General features: G+C 50.2%; 1 protein-coding gene across 2 annotated transcripts in view; it reads right to left on the bottom strand.

Annotated features, from left to right (window-relative positions):
- Positions 1-22,320, bottom strand: part of FGF16 (fibroblast growth factor 16) — a 100,468-nt gene that overhangs the window by 18,985 nt on the left and 59,163 nt on the right. For both annotated transcript variants that reach the window (XM_066581249.1, XM_066581248.1), the window contains exon 3: positions 4,596-4,699. In XM_066581249.1, the coding sequence (XP_066437346.1) occupies positions 4,596-4,699 (104 nt within the window). The remainder of the gene's footprint in view (positions 1-4,595; positions 4,700-22,320) is intronic.

A 22,320-nucleotide genomic window follows, 5' to 3' on the forward strand; every position in this document is an offset into this window, starting at 1 on the left:
ACATCCCAAAAATTGGCCATGGCCAGCCAAGAGGGCAGGTGAAACCCATTAATCGCTTTGGTTAATGTGGCTTAAGTGGTAACTAGGCCTGGAGGCAGCCCAGTGTAACGAAAAATTGGTTCAAGTTAAAGTTCCAACGCTTTTAAGCGCATTGAAACTTATAAAAATTGTTCAGAAAAATTATTTGAGTGAGCCTTGTGGCCCTAAGAAAAATTGCCCGTTCAGCGTGATTACGTGAGGTTTCAGGAGGAGGAGCAGGAGGAGGAGGAGGAATATTAGACACAGATTGATGAAGCAGAAATGTCCCCGTTTTGGATGGTGAGAGAGAACGTAGCTTCCATCCGCGGGTGCAGCCTATGTATTGCTTACGTATCGCTGCTGTCCGGTGGTGGAGAACAGAAGTCTGGGGAAATCCAGCCTTTGTTCATCTTGATGAGTGTTAGCCTGTCGGCACTGTCGGTTGACAAGCGGCTACGCTTATCTGTGATGATTCCCCCAGCCGCACTGTTGCACTGCCTGGGATGTACATGCTGCTCGATCTACGCACATCCCCTGCTACCTTGCCCTCGGTACTGCGCCTTCTGCCACTAGCGCTGTCGGCTGGGAATTTTACCATCAGCTTGTCCGCAAGGGTCCTGTGGTATAGCAACACTCTCGAACCCCTTTCCTCTTCGGGAATCAGAGTGGGCAGGTTCTCCTTATACCGTGGATCGAGCAGTGTGTACACCCAGTAATCCGTCGTGGCCAGAATGCGTGCAACGCGAGGGTCACGAGAAAGGCATCCTAACATGAAGTCAGCCATGTGTGCCAGGGTACCTGTACGCAACACATGGCTGTCTTCACTAGGAAGATCACTTTCAGGATCCTCCTCCTCCTCCTCCTCCTCAGGCCATACACGCTGAAAGGATGACAGGCAATCAGCCGGTGTACCGTCAGCAGCGGCCCAAGCTGTCTCTTCCCCCTCCTCCTCATCCTCCTCATGCTCCTCCTCCTCCTCCTCCTGTACGCGCTGAGAAATAGACAGGAGGGTGCCCTGACTATCCAGCGGCATACTGTCTTCCCCCGCCCCCGTTTCCGAGCGCAAAGCAGCTGCCTTTATGGTTTGCAGGGAATTTCTCAAGATGCATAGCAGAGGAATGGTGACGCTAATGATTGTAGCATCGCCGCTCACCACCTGGGTAGACTCCTCAAAATTACCAAGGACATGGCAGATGTCTGCCAACCAGGCCCACTCTTCTGAAAGGAATTGAGGAGGCTGACTCCCACTGCGCCGCCCATGTTGGAGTTGGTATTCGACTATAGCTCTACGTTGTTCATAGAGCCTGGCCAACATGTGGAGCATAGAGTTCCACCGTGTGGGCACGTCGCACAGCAGTCGGTGCACTGGCAGCTTAAAGTGATGTTGCAGGGTGCGCAGGGTGGCAGCGTCCGTGTGGGACTTGCGAAAATGTGCGCAGAGCCGGCGCGCCTTTACGAGCAGGTCTGACAAGCGTGGGTAGCTTTTCAGAAAGCGCTGAACCACCAAATTAAAGACGTGGGCCAGGCATGGCACGTGCGTGAGGCTGCCGAGCTGCAGAGCCGCCACCAGGTTACGGCCGTTGTCACACACAACCATGCCCGGTTGGAGGCTCAGCGGCGCAAGCCAGCGGTCGGTCTGCTGTGTCAGACCCTGCAGCAGTTCGTGGGCCGTGTGCCACTTATCGCCTAAGCTGAGTAGTTTCAGCACGGCCTGCTGACGCTTGCCCACCGCTGTGCTGCCACACCGCGCGACACCGACTGCTGGCGACATGCTGCTGCTAACACATCTTGATTGCGAGACAGAGGAGGAGGAGGAGGAGTAGGAGGGTGCTTTAGTGGAGGAAGCATACACCTCCGCAGATACCACCACCGAGCTGGGGCCCGCAATTCTGGGGGTGGGTAGGACATGAGCAGTCCCAGGCTCTGACTCTGTCCCAGCCTCCACTAAATTCACCCAATGTGCCGTCAGGGAGATGTAGTGGCCCTGCCCGCCTGTGCTTGTCCACGTGTCCGTAGTTAAGTGGACCGTGGCAGTAACCGCGTTGGTGAGGGCGCGTACAATGTTACGGGAGACGTGGTCGTGCAGGGCTAGGACGGCACATCGGGAAAAGTAGTGGCGACTGGGAACTGAGTAGCGCGGGGCCGCCGCCTCCATGATACTTTTGAAGGACTCAGTTTCCACAACCCTATACGGCAGCATCTCAAGGCTGATGAATTTTGCTATGCGGACGGTTAACGTTTGAGCGTGCGGGTGCGTGGCGGCGTACTTGCGCTTGCGCTCCAACAGTTGCGCAAGCGACGGCTGGACGGTGCGCTGAACTACACTGCTGGATGGGGCCGAGGACAGCGGAGGTGAGGGTGTGGGTGCAGGCCAGGAGACGGTAGTGCCTGTGTCCTGAGAGGGGGGTTGCATCTCAGTGGCAGGTTGGGGCACAGGGGGAGAGGCAGGGGTGCAAACCGGAGGCGCTGAACGGCCTTCGTCCCACCTTGCGGGGTGCTTGGCCATCATATGTCTGCGCATGGTGGTGGTGATGAGGCTGTTGGTGTTGGCTCCCCGGCTGAGCTTTGCGCGACAAAGGTTGCACACCACTGTTCGTCGGTCGTCAGGCGTCTCTGTGAAAAACTGCCAGACCTTAGAGCACCTCGGCCTCCGCAGGGTGGCATGGCGCGAGGGGGCGCTTTGGGAAACACTTGGTGGATTATTCGGACTGGTCCTGCCTCTACCCCTGGCCACCGCACTGCCTCTTGCAACCTGCCCTGCTGATGCCCTTGACTCCCCCTCTGAAGACCTGTCCTCCTGAGTAAGCGTTGCACACCAGGTGGGGTCAGTCACCTCATCGTCCTGCTGCTCTTCCTCCGAATCCTCTGTGCGCTGCTCCCTCGGACTTACTGCCCTTACTACTACCTCACTGCAAGACAACTGTGTCTGATCGTCATCGTCCTCCTCACCCACAGAAAGTTGTTGAGACAGTTGGCGGAAGTCCCCAGCCTCTTCCCCCGGACCCCGGGAACTTTCGAATGGTTGGGCATCAGTGACGATAAACTCCTCTGGTGGGAGAGGAACCGCTGCTGCCCAATCTAAGCAGGGGCCCGAGAACAGCTCCTGGGAGTGTTCCCGCTCCTGAGCAGGTGTCATTGTAGTGGAGTGAGGAGGCTGGGAGGAAGGAGGAGCAGCAGACAGAGGATTCGGATTTGCAGCAGTGGACGGCGCAGAACTGCGGGTAGACGATTGGTTGCTCGAAGCACTTTCTGCCATCCAGGACAGGACCTGCTCACACTGTTCATTTTCTAATAACTGTCTCCCGCGTGGACCCATTAATTGGGCGATGAATGTGGGGACACCAGAAACGTGCCTCTCTCCTAATCGCGCAGCAGTCGGCTGCGACACACCTGGATCAGGAGCTCGGCCTGTGCCCACACCCTGACTTGGCCCTCCGCGTCCTCGGCCGCGTCCACGTCCTCTAGGCCTACCCCTACCCCTCAGCATGCTGTATTACCAGTGATTTGATTTCACAGGCAGCTAATAAATTGGCGCAAGACTGCAGGCCAAATATAATTTTTTCCCTTTTTTGAAAACGAAAGGCCCCACTGCCTCTAGTGAATGTATAATCTAAGTTTAATAACTGTGCTGTTTTCCTGCTAATGTGTCACAGAACGTGAGGGTAGCAGAGTTATTAACTGTGGCAGAGCAGGTATTTTTTTTCCCAATTAAGGAAAGCAAATGGCGAAGCCAGGAGTAAAACGTAGCTGGGTGCGTCTGATTTTTACAGGTTGCACACGCAGCCGACACGTGTCCACCGCCCTTAGGACGGACAGAGGCAGGACAAATAGAATTATTTTCCGTTTTTTTGCACCAAAAGGCAGCACTGCGTATATTCTATGAACATGAGAAGTTTAATAACTGTGCTGTTTTCCTGCTAATGTGTCACAGAACGTGAGGGTAGCAGAGTTATTAACTGTGGCACAGCAGGTATTTTTTTTCCCAATTAAGAAAAAGAATTAGCCTCCAAATTTTACGTGCGTAATCTAATGCTCTCACTTCTCGATGTCGTAGAAACATGAAATTTGGCACGAGCATTGATTATGTCATAAATAGGAAAAGCTGATGGGTCCCAACTCGATTATTCAATTCTAAGCGCAAAAGAATTAGCGTCCAAATTTTACGTACGGAATCTAATTCTCTCACTTCCTGATGTCCTTTTATATAAAGGAAATGTCACATGGTTACCTCCACGTGGTGTTTCCTGGGTAACGCAAAGAACCATGCAAAATGGTGAACATATTTTTTTCCTCGGTATCTCTAAAGTAACCACGACTTCATACGATTTTCCGTGTGAACACCAGATAAACATCAGTACCAAATTAACTCGGACGAAGCCGGGTATATCAGCTAGTATCTTAATAAAACAGAATTTTAAAAAATGGCCACAAAGACTGATTTCATCATCTGTAGCACCACATATAGAGTAACATTTCAGATCAGCTGTAATGTTTTCCCATTATTTGTGCTGCTTATCAGTCTACTTGTGTCATGTTGTAGAGTGCAGAGTTTATAAAAAGAAGGTCTTCAAACTTACCGACCCATACAGCTCTCCTCTCTCATTCATGCCCAAGTAGAGCCCGGAGTCCACGCCACGGATACTGACAAGACCAACAGCCAAGCTAATGAACTCCAAAATTCCTAAAGTGAGAACAAGTGCATGGTGTGAACCAGAACAAAACACTGCAGTTCTTATTATTATCGTGCTGTATGAATTTTTTTCTCATTTTATTTAGTATTTAATACAAATCCCCATTTAGCAGTTACATGTAAAATAATTTTAGATTCATTGATTAGTAGATTTTTATTTTGCAATATTTCGTTTGGTTGTATACAGGGCATTTCATTCTCTTGGAGGAAGAGTAGTAATTTGAGTGTATGACCTAGTCTTGGGATTGAGGGGAACTGTCAATCGAGGGAAAATTCATGCAGACCTTGATTTTCAGGGCTTACTGCTCTGTACCAAACCAATTTAAAGGGGTTGTCCCGTGCCGAAACGGGTTTTTTTTTTTTTTTAAACCCCCTTCCCGTTCGGCGCAAGACAACCCCGATGCAGGGGTTAAAAAAACAACCCGCACAGCGCTTACCTGAATCCCGGCGGTCCGGCGTCTTCATACTCACCTGCTGAAGATGGCCGCCGGGATCCTCTGTCTCCATGGACCGCAGGGCTTCTGTGCGGTCCATTGCCGATTCCAGCCTCCTGATTGGCTGGAATCGGCACGTGACGGGGCGGAGCTACACGGAGCTACACGGAGCCCCATTCAGAAAAGAAGAAGACCCGGACTGCGCAAGCGCGGCTAATTTGGCCATCGGAGGGCGAAAATTAGTCGGCACCATGGAGACGAGGACGCCAGCAACGGAGCAGGTAAGTATAAAACTTTTTATAACTTCTGTATGGCTCATAATTAATGCACAATGTACATTACAAAGTGCATTATTATGGCCATGCAGAAGTGTATAGACCCACTTGCTGCCTCGGGACAACCCCTTTAAGTACACACTATTATTTGCTTGTTCTTTTAATGGGCTTTTTCCACATTGGACATTCATTGCATATCCACAGGATATATAATAAATGTCTGATAGAGACGGGTCCCAGCTCTGGTACACCATCTGTCTCCAGAACTGTGGCCAGGACAAGGTTTTCCTGGCTTATCCCCGCAGCCTTTGCTGGCTGCAAGTTTGTAAAAGTTTAAGTACTAAAATCACATTGATTTACATTGGGCCATTCAGAACTACATTTTTCATTCTCGTGTTGTATGAAAAAACAATCACAGTGTGTCTTATTCTGGTGCACTGAAGTAGCCCATTAAAGTCAATGGGATTGCGTAAATACTGATGGGGCATCCTTGCAGTTTCTTTTTTTCTTTTTTGTGCGTGTAAATATGCACGCAATAAAAAACCCACGATACACAGAGAATATACATAGTTCGTTCACATAATTACCCTGCGTATTACGTCACGGAAATATGTAATATGCCTGTGTGAGTGAGAACTAATCATTGCAAAATACAACAGATGTAAACACTGTAAAATGTTCTACACGTGTCCAACTCAATAGTTAAAAATCATTTAAATGGACGGTTAGAACCTTCCTATGATTATACGTTGATCATAGAGTTCCCTGCTGCTTGGACTCCCAGCGATCAGCACTGTAGGGTAATCCAGCAAGTGCTGAATTATTTTACAGCACCACTGCAGGAAAAATGAGGCATTACAGTTCTCAGTAAAATCAACTAACTCTCCAAGTAATGCAAGGGAGTGTTGGGACCTCTAAAGTGACAAACACTCTTTTCTCAACGTTTACATTCTTGCTAATGTTTGTCTATTAACTCAGATTTCCCCACCATGGTTGGTGAAAATTAGTTTTTTAAAATTTTCTAAGCCAAACAACCAGTTGTTGCTTTGACAAGTATTGCATGCAGGATCAAAATAATTTTAGTCAGCATTAATAGATGTAAATATTTTGTAGAACTGTGCACGCTATCCACATTTCTGTCATAAAGACTTCTAAGTAATGCAAAAGGTTTTATTACAGAACTAGATGCAGAGCCATGGTGCTCTCTTCCGCTAGCTCTTGCTTCTCCCAAATTGTAGTCAATGCAGTAGAACAGCGTCAGGCCTACAAAGAGTAATGTCCAATGTTGAAGCATTTGTCCCAACGCATTTGTTTCTGGTGACCAATCGAGGATATTTATCTTGTTTATATTTGCTAAGGAGTAGAAAATGATATAAAAAAGTAAACATTATCAGGTTTATATAAATAACTTATCTACATGAAACTGTACTGTTTACGTTAATCTACACATAAAATATCATATAAACAGCAGACCTTATTACAAAGTTTTTTAAGGTTCATTTTTCCGTTAATACAGAAAGGGAAATTTATTAATTTACCTTGCAATGGACTTTTGGCAGCAAAAAGTTGTAATTTTGCTGCAAGCAATTCTTTGTGGCAAAAGCTTTAGCTTTTTGGGTTTTTACGCTTCCTCCGCTGCCTTTTTAAAAAGTGTCTGAAGCTTTGTGGCAGGGAACTTGGCTTCCGTATTTACTATAATTGAGGCTTTATTCAGACGAGCGTTTTTATGCCCGGCTAAAAAACTTGACCATCTGAGGCACTGGCTTACAATGCATTCATTCGCATGTGGGAATTTGCAGCACCTAAAAATGTTGCACCATAAAAAATAGAACATACACGTCCAAAATCTGTGGGTGTTTTTACGTACGAAAGGATAGTTCTGGATCTATCTTTCGAGCGATATACACTGGCGGCTTCCATAGACAGTTTAGCCGCGTCCAATGCAGGGAAAAGCTTACATGTGCCTCTATTTAGGAACTTGAAGTCATTCCGAGGATTTATTCCAAGCGAGAGATTTCCGGGCTGCCGCATATTTTTTCGCTAATACATCGCACCCAGCCATGTGGATGGACAAGAAAACACTAATTAAGCTTGGGACTTGATCACGGAAAATCATCCATGCATGCGAATTAACAATGCACACGAGTGAATGTAAAAAAGCATACGTTTGAGTGAATAAAGCCTTATACAAGAAAACAGGCGTAAATTATAGCTCAAATCTTTTTTTCTTCTTTTGGCAAGTGGGCGGTCCGAGATGTACAGAGAAACGTTGTGCTTCTATTGGGTGTATCTGCAAATGGCGGATATTTTATTAAGACCAGAGTAGGCAACGTCAATCTTAATAGATCATTGACAGAGTTTTCTGGGGACAGATTCTGAGTCAGGATACGCATCTTTTGGCATCCCATTGAAATTTGCATTGCTGAAAATACTTAACATTGACTGGGGCTAAATCTGCGCCCAGGGATCTGGACCATTTACAGTAATATGTAAATATGCAGCACAAATCTGAGGCCCAACCTCAGACTTCTGCATTGGATAATGGGGCAGAACCATGCAAATCATGTGATCAAGACCTTCAACCACAATATCACTTATAGTTAAATAAATAATATTATACTTGATAAATGGCACTTTTTATATGTTAGGGATATGTTTGCTAGTGGTGGATTTTCTTGCCCAGATGTAGGACTTTGCAATTCTCTTTGTTAAATACTAGAGATGAGCGAACGTACTCGTCCGAGCTTGATATTCGTGCGAATATTAGGGTGTTCGAGATGCTCGTTACTCTTAACGAGCACTGCGCGGTGTTCGGGTTACTTTAAGTTTCCTCTCTGAGACGTTAGCGCGCTTTTCTGGCCAATTGAAAGACAGGGAAGGTATTACAACTTCCCCCGGTGACGTTCAAGCCCTATACCACCCCCCTGCTGTGAGTGGCTGGGGAGATCAGATGTCACCCGAGTATAAAAGTCGGCCCCTCCCGCGGCTCGCCTCAGATGCCTTGTGAGTTAGCTGAGGGAAAGTGCTGCTGCTGGTGGTGCTGTAGAGAGAGTGTTAGGAGTGAGTGTAGGCTTCAAGAACCCCAACGGTCCTTCTTAGGGCCACATCTATCCGTGTGCAGTACTGTGCAGGCTGCTGTTAGCAGTGTTGCATATTTTTTTCTTTTCAAAATCGGCTGTCTGCAGAGCATTGCGCGTTGAAGTAATACTACAGGGAGAGAATTGTGTAGGCAGGGCCAGAAGACATATATTATTGATTGAATATAGTCAGTGGGCCCTCCGTTTCCAAAAAAGGGAAAAATTGTATTTGTCCTGCAGTCTTGCGCCAATTTATTTCCTGCCTGGGAAAAGTAACTGCTCTGCTGCACTTCATATAACTGCATTTCTGTGCAACACATATCTTATCTGATTGAATATAGTCAGTGGGCCCTCCGATTCCCAAAAAGGGAAAAATTGTATTTGTCCTGCAGTCTTGCGCCAATTTATTTCCTGCCTGGGAAAAGTAACTGCTCTGCTGCACTTCATATAACTGCATTTCTGTGCAACACATATCTTATCTGATTGAATATAGTCAGTGGGCCCTCCGATTCCCAAAAAGGGAAAAATTGTATTTGTCCTGCAGTCTTGCGCCAATTTATTTCCTGCCTGGGAAAAGTAACTGCTCTGCTGCACTTCATATAACTGCATTTCTGTGCAACACATATCTTATCTGATTGAATATAGTCAGTGGGCCCTCCGATTCCCAAAAAGGGAAAAATTGTATTTGTCCTGCAGTCTTGCGCCAATTTATTTCCTGCCTGGGAAAAGTAACTGCTCTGCTGCACTTCATATAACTGCATTTCTGTGCAACACATATCTTATCTGATTGAATATAGTCAGTGGGCCCTCCGTTTCCAAAAAAGGGAAAAATTGTATTTGTCCTGCAGTCTTGCGCCAATTTATTTGCTGCCTGTGAAAAGTCTCCGCTCTGCTGCACTTCATATAACTGCATTTCTGTGCAACACATATCTTATCTGATTGAATATAGTCAGTGGGCCCTCCGTTTCCCAAAAAGGGAAAAATTGTATTTGTCCTGCAGGCTTGCGCCAATTTATTTCCTGCCTGGGAAAAGTAACTGCTCTGCTGCACTTCATATAACTGCATTTCTGTGCAACACATATCTTATCTGATTGAATATAGTCAGTGGGCCTTCCGTTTCCAAAAAAGGGAAAAATTGTATTTGTCCTGCAGGCTTGCGCCAATTTATTTGCTGCCTGTGAAAAGTCTCCGCTCTGCTGCACTTCATAAACTGCATTTCTGTGCAACACATATCTTATCTGATTGAATATAGTCAGTGGGCCCTCCGTTTCCAAAAAAGGGAAAAATTGTATTTGTCCTGCAGGCTTGCGCCAATTTATTTGCTGCCTGTGAAAAGTCTCCGCTCTGCTGCACTTCATATAACTGCATTTCTGTGCAACACATATCTTATCTGATTGAATATAGTCAGTGGGCCCTCCGTTTCCCAAAAAGGGAAAAATTGTATTTGTCCTGCAGGCTTGCGCCAATTTATTTGCTGCCTGTGAAAAGTCTCTGCTCTGCTGCACTTCATATAACTGCATTTCTGTGCAACACATATCTTATCTGATTGAATATAGTCAGTGGGCCCTCCGTTTCCAAAAAAGGGAAAAATTGTATTTGTCCTGCAGGCTTGCGCCAATTTATTTGCTGCCTGTGAAAAGTCTCCGCTCTGCTGCACTTCATATAACTGCATTTCTGTGCAACACATATCTTATCTGATTGAATATAGTCAGTGGGCCCTCCGTTTCCAAAAAAGGGAAAAATTGTATTTGTCCTGCAGTCTTGCGCCAATTTATTTGCTGCCTGTGAAAAGTCTCCGCTCTGCTGCACTTCATATAACTGCATTTCTGTGAAACACATATCTTATCTGATTGAATATAGTCAGTGGGCCCTCCGTTTCCCAAAAAGGGAAAAATTGTATTTGTCCTGCAGTCTTGCGCCAATTTATTTCCTGCCTGGGAAAAGTAACTGCTCTGCTGCACTTCATATAACTGCATTTCTGTGCAACACATATCTTATCTGATTGAATATAGTCAGTGGGCCCTCCGTTTCCCAAAAAGGGAAAAATTGTATTTGTCCTGTAGGCTTGCGCCAATTTATTTCCTGCCTGGGAAATCACTGGTAATACAGCATGCTGAGGGGTAGGGGTAAGCCTAGAGGACGTGGACGTGGCCGAGGACGCGTAGGCCCAAGTGAGGGTGTGGGCACAGGGCGAGCTCCTGATCAAGGTGTATCGCAGCCGACTGCTGCGCGATTAGGAGAGAGGCACGTTTCTGGCGTCCCCACATTCATAGCCCAATTAATGGGTCCACGCGGGAGACCTTTATTAGAAAATGAGCAGTGTGAGCAGGTCCTGTCGTGGATGGCAGAAAGTGCTTCGAGCAAGCTATCATCCACCCACAGTTCTGCTCCGTCCAGTGCTGCAAATCCAAATCCTCTGACTGCTACTCCTTAATTGGGAAAAAAAATACCTGCTCTGCCACAGTTAATAACTCTGCTACCCTCACGTTCTGTGACACATTAGCAGGAAAACAGCACAGTTATTAAACTTAGATTATACATTCACTAGAGGCAGTGGGGCCTTTCGTTTTCAAAAAAGGGAAAAAATTATATTTGGCCTGCAGTCTTGCGCCAATTTATTAGCTGCCTGTGAAATCAAATCACTGGTAATACAGCATGCTGAGGGGTAGGGGTAGGCCTAGAGGACGTGGACGCGGCCGAGGACGCGGAGGGCCAAGTCAGGGTGTGGGCACAGGCCGAGCTCCTGATCCAGGTGTGTCGCAGCCGACTGCTGCGCGATTAGGAGAGAGGCACGTTTCTGGTGTCCCCACATTCATCGCCCAATTAATGGGTCCACGCGGGAGACGGTTATTAGAAAATGAGCAGTGTGAGCAGGTCCTGTCCTGGATGGCAGAAAGTGCTTCGAGCAACCTATCGTCTACCCGCAGTTCTGCGCCGTCCACTGCTGCAAATCCGAATCCTCTGTCTGCTGCTCCTCCTTCCTCCCAGCCTCCTCACTCCACTACAATGACACCTGCTCAGGAGCGGGCAGACTCCCAGGAACTGTTCTCGGGCCCCTGCTCAGATTGGGCAGCAGTGGTTCCTCTCCAAGCTGAGGAGTTTATCGTCACTGATGCCCAACCATTCGAAAGTTCCCGGGGTCCGGGGGATGAGGCTGGGGACTTCCGGCAACTGTCTCAAGACCTTTCAGTGGGTGAGGAGGACGATGAGACACAGTTGTCTTGCAGTGAGGTAGTAGTAAGGGCAGTAAGTCCGAGGGAGGAGCGCACAGAGGATTCGGAGGAAGAGCAGCAGGACGATGAGGTGACTGACCCCACCTGGTGTGCAACGTCTACACAGGACAGGTCTTCAGAGGGAGAGGCACGGGCAGCAGCAGGGCAGGTTGCAAGAGGCAGTGCGGTGTCCAGGGGTAGAGGCAGGGCCAGACCGAATAATCCACCAACTGGTTCCCAAAGCGCCCCCTCGCGCCATGCCACCCTGCAGAGGTCAAGGTGCTCTACGGTGTGGCAGTTTTTCACAGAGACGCCTGACGACCGACGAACAGTGGTGTGCAACCTTTGTCGCGCCAAGATCAGCTGGGGAGGCACCACCAACAGCATGCGCAGGCATATGATGGCCAAGCACCCCACAAGGTGGGACGATGCCCGTTCACCGCCTCCGGTTTGCACCACTGCCTCTCCCCCTGTGCCCCAACCTGCCACTGAGATCCAACCCCCCTCTGAGGACACAGGCACTACCGTCTCCTGGCCTGCACCCACACCCTCACCTCCGCTGTCCTCGGCCCCATCCAGCAATGTCTCTCAGCGTAGCGTCCAGACGTCGCTAGCGCCACAGTTTGAGCGCAAGTACGACGCCACGCACCCGCACGCTCAAGCGTTAAACGTGCATATTGCAAAATTGATCAGCCTAGAGATGCTGCCGTATAATCTTGTGGAAATGGAGGCTTTCAAAAGCATGATGGCGGCGGCGGCCCCGCGCTACTCGGTTCCCAGTCGCCACTACTTTTCCAGATGTGCCGTCCCAGGCCTGCACGACCACGTCTCCCGCAACATTATACGCGCCCTCACCGACGCGGTTACTGCCAAAGTCCACTTATCAACAGACACGTGGACAAGCAGAGGCGGGCAGGGCCACTATATCTCCCTGACGGCACATTGGGTGAATTTAGTGGAGGCTGGGACAGAGTCAGAGCCTGGGACCGCTCACGTCCTACCCACCCCCTGAATTGCGTGCCCCAGCTCGGTGGTGGTATCTGCGGGGGTGTATTCTTCCTCCACTAAACCACCCTCCTCCTCCTCCTACGCAACCTCTGTCTCGCAATCAAGATGTGTCAGCAGCAGCACGTCGCCAGCAGTCGGTGTCACGCGGCGTGGCAGCACAGCGGTGGGCAAGCGTCAGCAGGCCGTGCTGAAACTACTCAGCTTAGGAGATAAGAGGCACACGGCCCACGAACTGCTGCAGGGTCTGACAGAGCAGACCGACTGCTGGCTTGCGCCGCTGAGCCTCCAACCGGGCATGGTCATGTGTGACAACGGCCGTAACCTGGTGGCGGCTCTGCAGCTCGGCAGCCTCACGCACGTGCCATGCCTGGCCCATGTGTTTAATTTGGTGGTTCAGCGCTTTCTGAAAAGCTACCCCCACTTGTCATACCTGCTCGGAAAGGTGCGCCAGCTCTGCGCACATTTCCGCAAATCCCACACGCACGCTGCCACCCTGCGGACCCTGCAACATCGGTTTAATCTGCCAGTGCATCGACTGCTGTGCGACGTGCCCACACAGTGGAACTCTACGCTCCACATGTTGGCCAGACTCTATGAGCAGCGTAGAGCTATAGTGGAATACCAACTCCAACTTGAGCGGCGCAGTGGGAGTCAGCCTCCTCAATTATTTACAGAAGAGTGGGCCTGGTTGGCAGCCATCTGCCAGGTCCTTGGAAAATTTGAGGAGTCTACCCAGATGGTGAGCGGGGATGCTGCAATCATTAGCGTCACCATTCCTCTGCTATGCCTCTTGAGAATTCCCTGCAAAGCATAAAGGCAGACGCTTTGGAATCAGAAACGGAGGCGGGGGAAGACAGTATGTCGCTGGATAGTCAGAGCAACCTCATGTCTATATCTCAGCGCGTTGAGGAGGAGGGGGAGGAGCATGAGGAGGAGGGGGAAGAGACAGCTTGGCCCACTGCTGAGGGGACAGATGCTGCTTGCCTGTCATCCTTTCAGCGTGTATGGCCAGAGGAGGAGGAGGAGGGGAAGGAGGATCCTGAAAGTGATCTTCCGAGTGAGGACAGCCATGTGTTGCGTACAGGTACCCTGGCACACATGGCTGACTTCATGTTAGGATGCCTTTCTCGTGACCCTCGCGTTACACGCATTCTGGCCACTACGGATTACTGGGTGTACACACTGCTCGATCCACGGTATAAGGAGAGCCTTTGCACTCTCATTCCCGAAGAGGAAAGGGGTTCGAGAATGATGCTATACCACAGGGCGCTGGTGGACAAACTGATGGTAAACTTCCCATCTGACAGCGCTAGTGGCAGAAGGCGCAGTTCCGAGGGCCAGGTAGCAGGGGAGGCGCAGAGATCAGGCAGCATGTACAGCGCAGGCAGGGGAACATTCTCCAAGGCCTTTGCCAGCTATATGGCTCCCCAGCAAGACTGTGTCACCGGTCCCCAGTCAAGGCTGAGTTGGCGGGAGCACTGTAAAAGGATGGTGAGGGAGTACGTAGCCGATTGCAGCACCGTCCTCGGTGACGCCTCTGCCCCTACAACTACTGGGTGTTGAAGCTGGACACGTGGCCTGAACTCGCGCTGTATGCCCTGGAGGTGCTTGCTTGTCCTGCGGCTAGCGTCTTGTCAGAGAGTGTGTTTAGTGTGGCTGGGGGAATCATCACGGATAAGCGTACCCACCTGTCAACCGACAGTGCCGACAGGCTTACACTCATCAAGATGAACAAAGCCTGGATTTCCCCAGACTTCTCTTCTCCACCAATGGACAGCAGCGATACCTAAGCAATACGTAGGCTGCACCCGCGGATGGAAGCATCGTTCTTTCTCACCATCCAAAACGGGGACATTTCTGCTTCATCAATCTGTGTATAATATTCCTCCTCCTCCTCCTGCTCCTCCTCCTGAAACCTCACGTAATCACGCTGAACGGGCAATTTTTCTTAGGGCCACAAGGCTCACTCATATAATTTTTCTAAACAATTTTTATACGTTTCAATGCTCTTAAAAGTGTTGAAACTTTAACTTGAACCAATTTTTCGTTCAACTGGGCTGCCTCCAGGCCTAGTTACCACTTAAGCCACATTAACCAAAGCGATTAATGGGTTTCACCTGCCATCTTGGTTGGGCATGGCCAATTTTTTCTGAGGTACATTAGTACTGTTGGTACACCAATTTTTTTGGGCCCTCACCTACAGTGTAATCATAGTAATTTTTATGTTCTTCGCCTGCACTCGTGGTACAGAAAGGTGTGTGGGGTTGGCCTACATTTTAGCTACATAAATGTCTATACTGCAGCTACTGAAATGTGAAAGAGACTGTTATCTCCCTAAACTGCTGCAATGGGAATGTTACTGGGGCCTGTCTTGAGTGCTACTATTACTGAAATGGAACTAAGACTGCGCTCTCCCTATACTGCTGCTAGTGATATGTTAGTGGGGCCTGTCCCTAATGCTACCGCTGAAATGTTAATAATTGTGGGCTCTGCCTATACCGCTGCTAATGGTATGTCACTGGGGCGTGGAAACAGAGGCTTCACAAAGACATGATGGCGGCGAGGCCATTTCCCACCAACGCTGTTACTGTTAAGGTGCATATAACCACGGACACGTGGAGAGGACACATAGTGCCTCCAAAACATCCCCCTCCTCCTCCAACAATGAAAACATTCTTGGCAAATACCTTTGCATTGGTCCGTCTGGTGGCAGTCCAAGAATTTCACCTTTAACGACACAACAAGAGAGCACCACCACCATCCCCCCGCCACGGCCCACTTAATCCTGGCCACATTCCGAAAACCAACTACATAAAACCACGCTACCAGGTCCGCAGTCACCACCACATTACCACCAACGAGGTTACTGTTAAGGTATATATTACCAGTCAGACTGGGGCATGCAGTGTGGGCCGAAACCCACCTGCATTAAGCACGACATTACTACCTCAGCTGTGTTGGGTAATGCAATGGTATATTTTTATGTACCGCCGGTGGCTTCCTGGCACCCACCCATGCTGTGGGTTCACAGAGAATTATAAATGCATCCGTTTCCACTTCTAAAGATCCCCAGTCAGACTGGGGCATGCAGTGTGGGCCGAAGCCCACCTGCATTAAGCACGAAAATTCTTACCTCAGCTGTGTTGGGCAATGCAATGGGATATTTTTATGTACCGCCGGTGGGTTCCAGGGAGCCACCCATGCTGTCGGTCCACAGGGACTTGTAAATGCATCTGTTTCCACTTCTAAAGAACCCCAGTCAGACTGGGGCATGCAGTGTGAGCCGAAGCCCACCTGTATTAAGCACGACATTACTACCTCAGCTGTGTTGGGCAATGCAATGGGATATTTTTATGTACCGCCGGTGGCTTCCTGGCACCCACCCATGCTGTGGGTGCACAGAGAATTATAAATGCATCTGTTCCCACTTCTAAAGAACCCCAGTCTGACTGGGGCATGCAGTGTGGGCCGAAGCCCACCTGCATTAAGCACAACATTACTACCTCAGCTGTGTTGGGCAATGCAATGGGATATTTTTATGTACCGCCGGTGGGTTCCAGGGAGCCACCCATGCTGTCGGTCCACAGGGACTTCACAATAGGGAGTTGTACCTTCCTGTGTCTATGAATTAAAAACCGCGGTCTGACTGGGGCATGCAGACACCTTGACAGAATGAATAGTGTGTGGCACATAGGTTCCCCATTGCTATGCCCACGTGTGCAGCTCCTGATGGCGGTGGCACAGGATTATATTTCTCATTGCTTCTGTACAGCATTGTGGGCTATCGCCCCGCCCCTTTTAAAGAGGGTCGCTGCCTAGCCGTGCCAACCCTCTGCAGTGTGTGCCTGCGGTTCCTCGTCATGGCAGACGCACTTATAAATAGACATGAGGGTGGTGTGGCATGAGGGCAGCTGAAGGCTGCGCAGTGACACTTTTGTGTGCGCTGTGGACACTGGGTCGTGCGGGGGGGTTAGGCAGCATGTAACCCAGGAGAAGTGGCAGCGGAGTGTCATGCAGGCAGTGATTGCGCTTTGTTGGAGGTAGTGTGGTGCTTAGCTACGGTATGCATTGCTAATAAGGGCTTTTCAGAAGTAAAAGTTGTTGGGGGGGGGGGGGGGCCCACTATTGCCGCTATTGTGGCTTAATAGTGGGACCTGGGAACTTGTGATGCAGCCCAACATGTAGCCCCTCGCCTGCCCTATCCGTTGCTGTGTCGTTCCCATCACTTTCTTGAATTGCCCAGATTTTCACACATGAAAAACTTAGCGAGCATCGGCGATATACAAAAATGCTCGGGTCGCCCATTGACTTCAATGGGGTTCGTTACTCGAAACGAACCCTCGAGCATCGCGATAATTTCGTCCCGAGTAACGAGCACCCGAGCATTTTGGTGCTCGCTCATCTCTATTAAATACCATTCTGTTAGATGCCGCCCACAGTTCAAGCTTTTCTAGATCCTTTTGAATACTCTCTCTCTCTTCCCTAGTGTTAGCTATCCCTCCTAGCTTTGAGTCGTCAGCAAATTTGATCAGTTTCCTATCAATATTCTCCACCAGATCATTTATAAAAATGTTGAACAACACTGGGCCTAGGACACAGCCTTGTGGTACCCCACTTGATACATTCTTCAACTTGAATGTGCAGCCATTTGTGACCACTCTTTGAGTACGGTTACTCAGCCAGTTGTGAATCCACCTAACAGTTGCCTTGTCAATCCCATATTTGGTCATTTTTTCAATGAGTATAGTATGAGATACTTTGTCAAATGCTTTACTAAAGTCAAGATTAGAGATGAACGAGCACCAAAATGCTCGGGTGCTCGTTACTTGAGATGAAATTTTCGCGATGCTCGAGGGTTCGTTTCGAGTAACGAACCCCATTGAAGTCAATGGGCGACCCGAGCATTTTTGTATATCGCCGATGCTCGCTAAGGTTTCCATTTGTGAAAATCTGGGCAATTCAAGAAAGTGATGGGAACAACACAGAAACGGATAGGGCAGGCGAGGGGCTACATGTTGGGCTGCATCTCAAGTTCCCAGGTCCCACTATTAAGCCACAATAGCAGCAAGAGTGGGCACCCCCCAACAACTTTTACATCTGAAAAGCCCTCATTAGCAATGCATACCTTAGCTAAGCACCACACTACCTCCAACAAAGCACAATCACTGTCTGCATGACACTCCGCTGCCACTTCTCCTGGGTTACATGCTGCCAAATCCCCCCCCACACGACCCAGTGTCCACAGCGCACACCAAACTGTCCCTGCCCAGCCTTCAGCTGCCCTCATGCCACGCCACCCTCATGTCTATTTATAAGTGCGTCTGCCACAGGAAAAGCAGGCACACACTGCAGAGGGTTGGCATGGCTAGGCAGCAACCCTCTTTAAAAGGGGAGGGGCGATAGCCCACAATGCTGTACAGAAGCAATGAGAAATCCAATCCTGTGCCACCTCCATCTGGAGCTGCACACGTGGGCATAGCAATGGGGAACCTATGTGCCACACACTATTCATTCTGTCAAGGTGTCTGCATGCCCCAGTCAGACCGCGTTTTTTTATATATAGTCACAGGCAGGTACAACTCAGCAATGGGAATTCCGTGTGCACCCACAGCATGGGTGGCTCCCTGGAACCCACCGGCGGGACATAAATATATCCCATTGCATTGCCCAACACAGCTGAGGTAGTAATGTCATGTTTAATGCAGGTGGGCTTCGGCCCACACTGCATGCCCCAGTCAGACTGGGGTTCTTTAGAAGTGCACACATGTAGTTACAACTCCCTGTGGACCCACAGCATGGGTGGCTCCCTGGAACCCACCGGCGGTACATAAATATATCCCATTGCATTGCCCATCACAGCTGATGTTATGTCAGCTGTAATGCAGGTGGGCCAAAAATTTATTGGATTACACTGTAGGCGAGGGCCCACAAAAATTGGTGTACCAACAGTACTAATGTACCTGAGAAAAATTGCCCATGCCCAACCGAGAGGGCAGGTGAAACCCATTAACGGCTTTGGTTAATGTGGCTTAATTGGTAACTAGGCCTGGAGGCAGCCCAGTTAAAATAAAAATTGGTTGAGGTGAAAGTTTCAACGCTTTAATGAGCATTGAAACGTATAAAAATTGTTTAGAAAAATTATATGACTGAGCCTTGTGGGCCTAAGAAAAATTGCACGTTCGGCGTGATTACGTGAGGTTTCAGGAGGAGGAGCAGGAGGAGGAGGATGAATATTATAGACAGATTGATGAAGCAAAAAGGTCTCCGTTTTGGATGGTGATAGAGAACGATGCTTCCATCCGCGGGTGCAGCCTATGTATTGCTTAGGTATCGCTGCTGTCCGCTGGTGGAGAAGAGAAGTCTGAAGAAATCCAGGCTTTGTTCATCTTGATGAGTGTAAGCCTGTTGGCACTGTCGGTTGACAGGTGGGTACGCTTATCCGTGATGATTCCCCCAGCCACACTAAACACACTCTCTGACAAGACGCTAGCCGCAGGACAAGCAAGCACCTCCAGGGCATACAGCGCGAGTTCAGGCCACGTGTCCAGCTTCAACACCCAGTAGTTGTAGGGGGCAGAGGCGTCACCGAGGATGGTGCTGCAATCGGCTACGTACTCCCTCACCATCCTTTTACAGTGCTCCCGCCAACTCAGCCTTGACTGGGGACCGGTGACACAGTCTTGCTGGGGAGCCATAAAGCTGTCAAAGGCCTTAGAGAGTGTTCCCCTGCCTGCGCTGTACATGCTGCCTGATCTCTGCGCCTCCCCTGCTACCTGGGCCGCGGAAATGCGCCTTCTGCCACTAGCGCTGTCGGATGGGAAGTTTACCATCAGTTTGTCCACCAGCGCCCTGTGGTATAGCATCATTCTCGAACCCCTTTCCTCTTCGGGAATGAGAGTGCAAAGGCTCTCCTTATACCGTGGATCGAGCAGTGTGTACACCCAGTAATCCGTAGTGGCCAGAATGCGTGTAACGCGAGGGTCACGAGAAAGGCATCCTAACATGAAGTCAGCCATGTGTGCCAGGGTACCTGTACGCAACACATGGCTGTCCTCACTCGGAAGATCACTTTCAGGATCCTCCTACTCCTACTCCTCCTCTGGCCATACACGCTGAAAGGATGACAGGCAAGCTGCATCTGTACCCTCAGCAGTGGGCCAAGCGGTCTCTTCCCCCTCCTCCTCATGCTCCTCCCCCTCCTCCTCCTCCTCCGGCCATACACGCTGAAAGGATGACAGGCAAGCAGCATCTGTCCCCTCAGCAGTGGGCCAAGCTGTCTCTTCCCCCTCCTCCTCATGCTCCTCCCCCTCCTCCTCAACGCGCTGAGATATAGACATGAGGTTGCTCTGACTATCCAGCGACATACTGTCTTCCCCCGCCTCCGTTTCTGATTCCAAAGCGTCTGCCTTTATGCTTTGCAGGGAACTTCTCAAGAGGCATAGCAGAGGAATGGTGACGCTAATGATTGCAGCATTCCCGCTCACCATCTGGGTAGACTCCTCAAATTTTCCAAGGACCTGGCAGATGGCTGCCAACCAGGCCCACTCTTCTGTAAATAATTGAGGAGGCTGACTCCCACTGCGCCGCGCAAGTTGGAGTTGGTATTCCACTATAGCTCTACGCTGCTCATAGAGTCTGGCCAACATGTGGAGCGTAGAGTTCCACTGTGTGGGCACGTCGCACAGCAGTCGGTGCACTGGCAGATTAAACCGATGTTGCAGGGTCCGCAGGGTGGCAGCGTGCGTGTGTGATTTGCAGAAATGTGCGCAGAGCTGGCGCACCTTTCCGAGCAGGTATGACAAGTGGGGGTAGCTTTTCAGAAAGCGCTGAACCACCAAATTAAAGACATGGGCCAGGCATGGCACGTGCATGAGGCTGCCGAGCTGCAGAGCCGCCACCAGGTTACGGCCGTTGTCACACACGACCATGCCCGTTTGGAGGCTCAGCGGCGCAAGCCAGCGGTCGGTCTGCTCTGTCAGACCCTGCAGCAGTTCGTGGGCCGTGTGGCTCTTCTCTCCTAAGCTGAGTAGTTTCAGCACGGCCTGCTGACGCTTGCCCACCGCTGTGCTGCCACGCCGCGTGACACCGACTGCTGGCGACGTGCTGCTGACACATCTTGATTGCGAGACAGAGGTTGCGTAGGAGGAGGAGGGTGGTTTAGTGGAGGAAGCATACACCCCCGCAGATACCACCACCGAGCTGGGTCACGCAATTCGGGGGGGGGGGGGGGGGTGTAGGACGTGAGCGGTCCCAGGCTCTGACTCTGTCCCAGCCTCCACTAAATTCACCCAATGTGCCGTCAGGGAGATATAGTGGCCCTGCCCGCCTGTGCTTGTCCACGTGTCTGTTGTTAAGTGGACCTTGGCAGTAACCGCGTTGGTGAGGGCGCGTACAATGTTGCGGGAGACGTGGTCGTGCAGGCCTGGGACGGCACATCTGGAAAAGTAGTGGCGACTGGGAACCGAGTAGCGCGGGGCTGCCGCCGCCATCATGCTTTTGAAAGCCTCCGTTTCCTCAAGCCTATACGGCAGCATCTCCAGGCTGATCAATTTTGCAATGTGCACGTTTACCGCTTGAGCGTGCGGGTGCGTGGCGTCGTACTTGCGCTTGCGCTCAAACTGTGGCGCTAGCGACGTCTGGACGCTACGCTGAGAGACATTGCTGGATGGGGCCGAGGACAGCGGAGGTGAGGGTGTGGGTGCAGGCCAGGAGACGGTAGTGCCTGTGTCCTCAGAGGGGGGTTGGATCTCAGTGGCAGGTTGGGGCACAGGGGGAGAGGCAGTGGTGCAAACCGGAGGCGGTGAACGGGCATCGTCCCACCTTGTGGGGTGCTTGGCCATCATATGCCTGCGCATGCTGGTGGTGGTGCCTCCCCAGCTGATCTTGGCGCGACAAAGGTTGCACACCACTGTTCGTCGGTCGTCAGGCGTCTCTGTGAAAAACTGCCACACCGTAGAGCACCTTGACCTCTGCAGGGTGGCATGGCGCGAGGGGTCGCTTTGGGAACCAGTTGGTCTATTATTCGGTCTGGCCCTGCCTCTACCCCTGGCCACCGCAGTGGCTCGGCCTGTGCCCACACCCTGACTTGGGCCTCCGCGTCCTCGCCCGCGTCCACATCCTATAGGCCTACCCCTACCCCTCAGCATGGTGTATTAGCAGTAGTGCAGAAACAGAACGCTGTAATTAAATGTGCCGCTTATTGGCCTGTGGTTGGAGGCTCACTTCCTTTACGGAACCCCAGGAAATAATTTGGCGCAAGCCTGCTGTAACACTTAGCTGGTTGCGTATTTATTTGGAGAAATACTACCCCCAGCAGACACGGACCCAGAACACTGAGCAGAGTGACAGGCAGGCCAAATAGATTTTTTCCAAATATTTTTTTCAAAAGGACCACTGTGTATATTCAATCTATAATATGTCTTCTGGCCCTGCCTACACAATTCTGTCCCTGATGTGTGTGTCACGGAACTGCAGTGTTGCACTGTTATTAACTGCAACAGACCGGTGATTTCAGAGCCAGGAAATAATTTGGCGCAAGCCTGCTGTAACACTTCGCTGGCTGCGTATTTATTTGGAGAAATACTACCCCCAGCAGACACGGACCCA

The sequence above is a fragment of the Eleutherodactylus coqui genome, chromosome 10, assembly GCF_035609145.1.
Source record: "Eleutherodactylus coqui strain aEleCoq1 chromosome 10, aEleCoq1.hap1, whole genome shotgun sequence".
Taxonomy (NCBI): domain Eukaryota; kingdom Metazoa; phylum Chordata; class Amphibia; order Anura; family Eleutherodactylidae; genus Eleutherodactylus; species Eleutherodactylus coqui.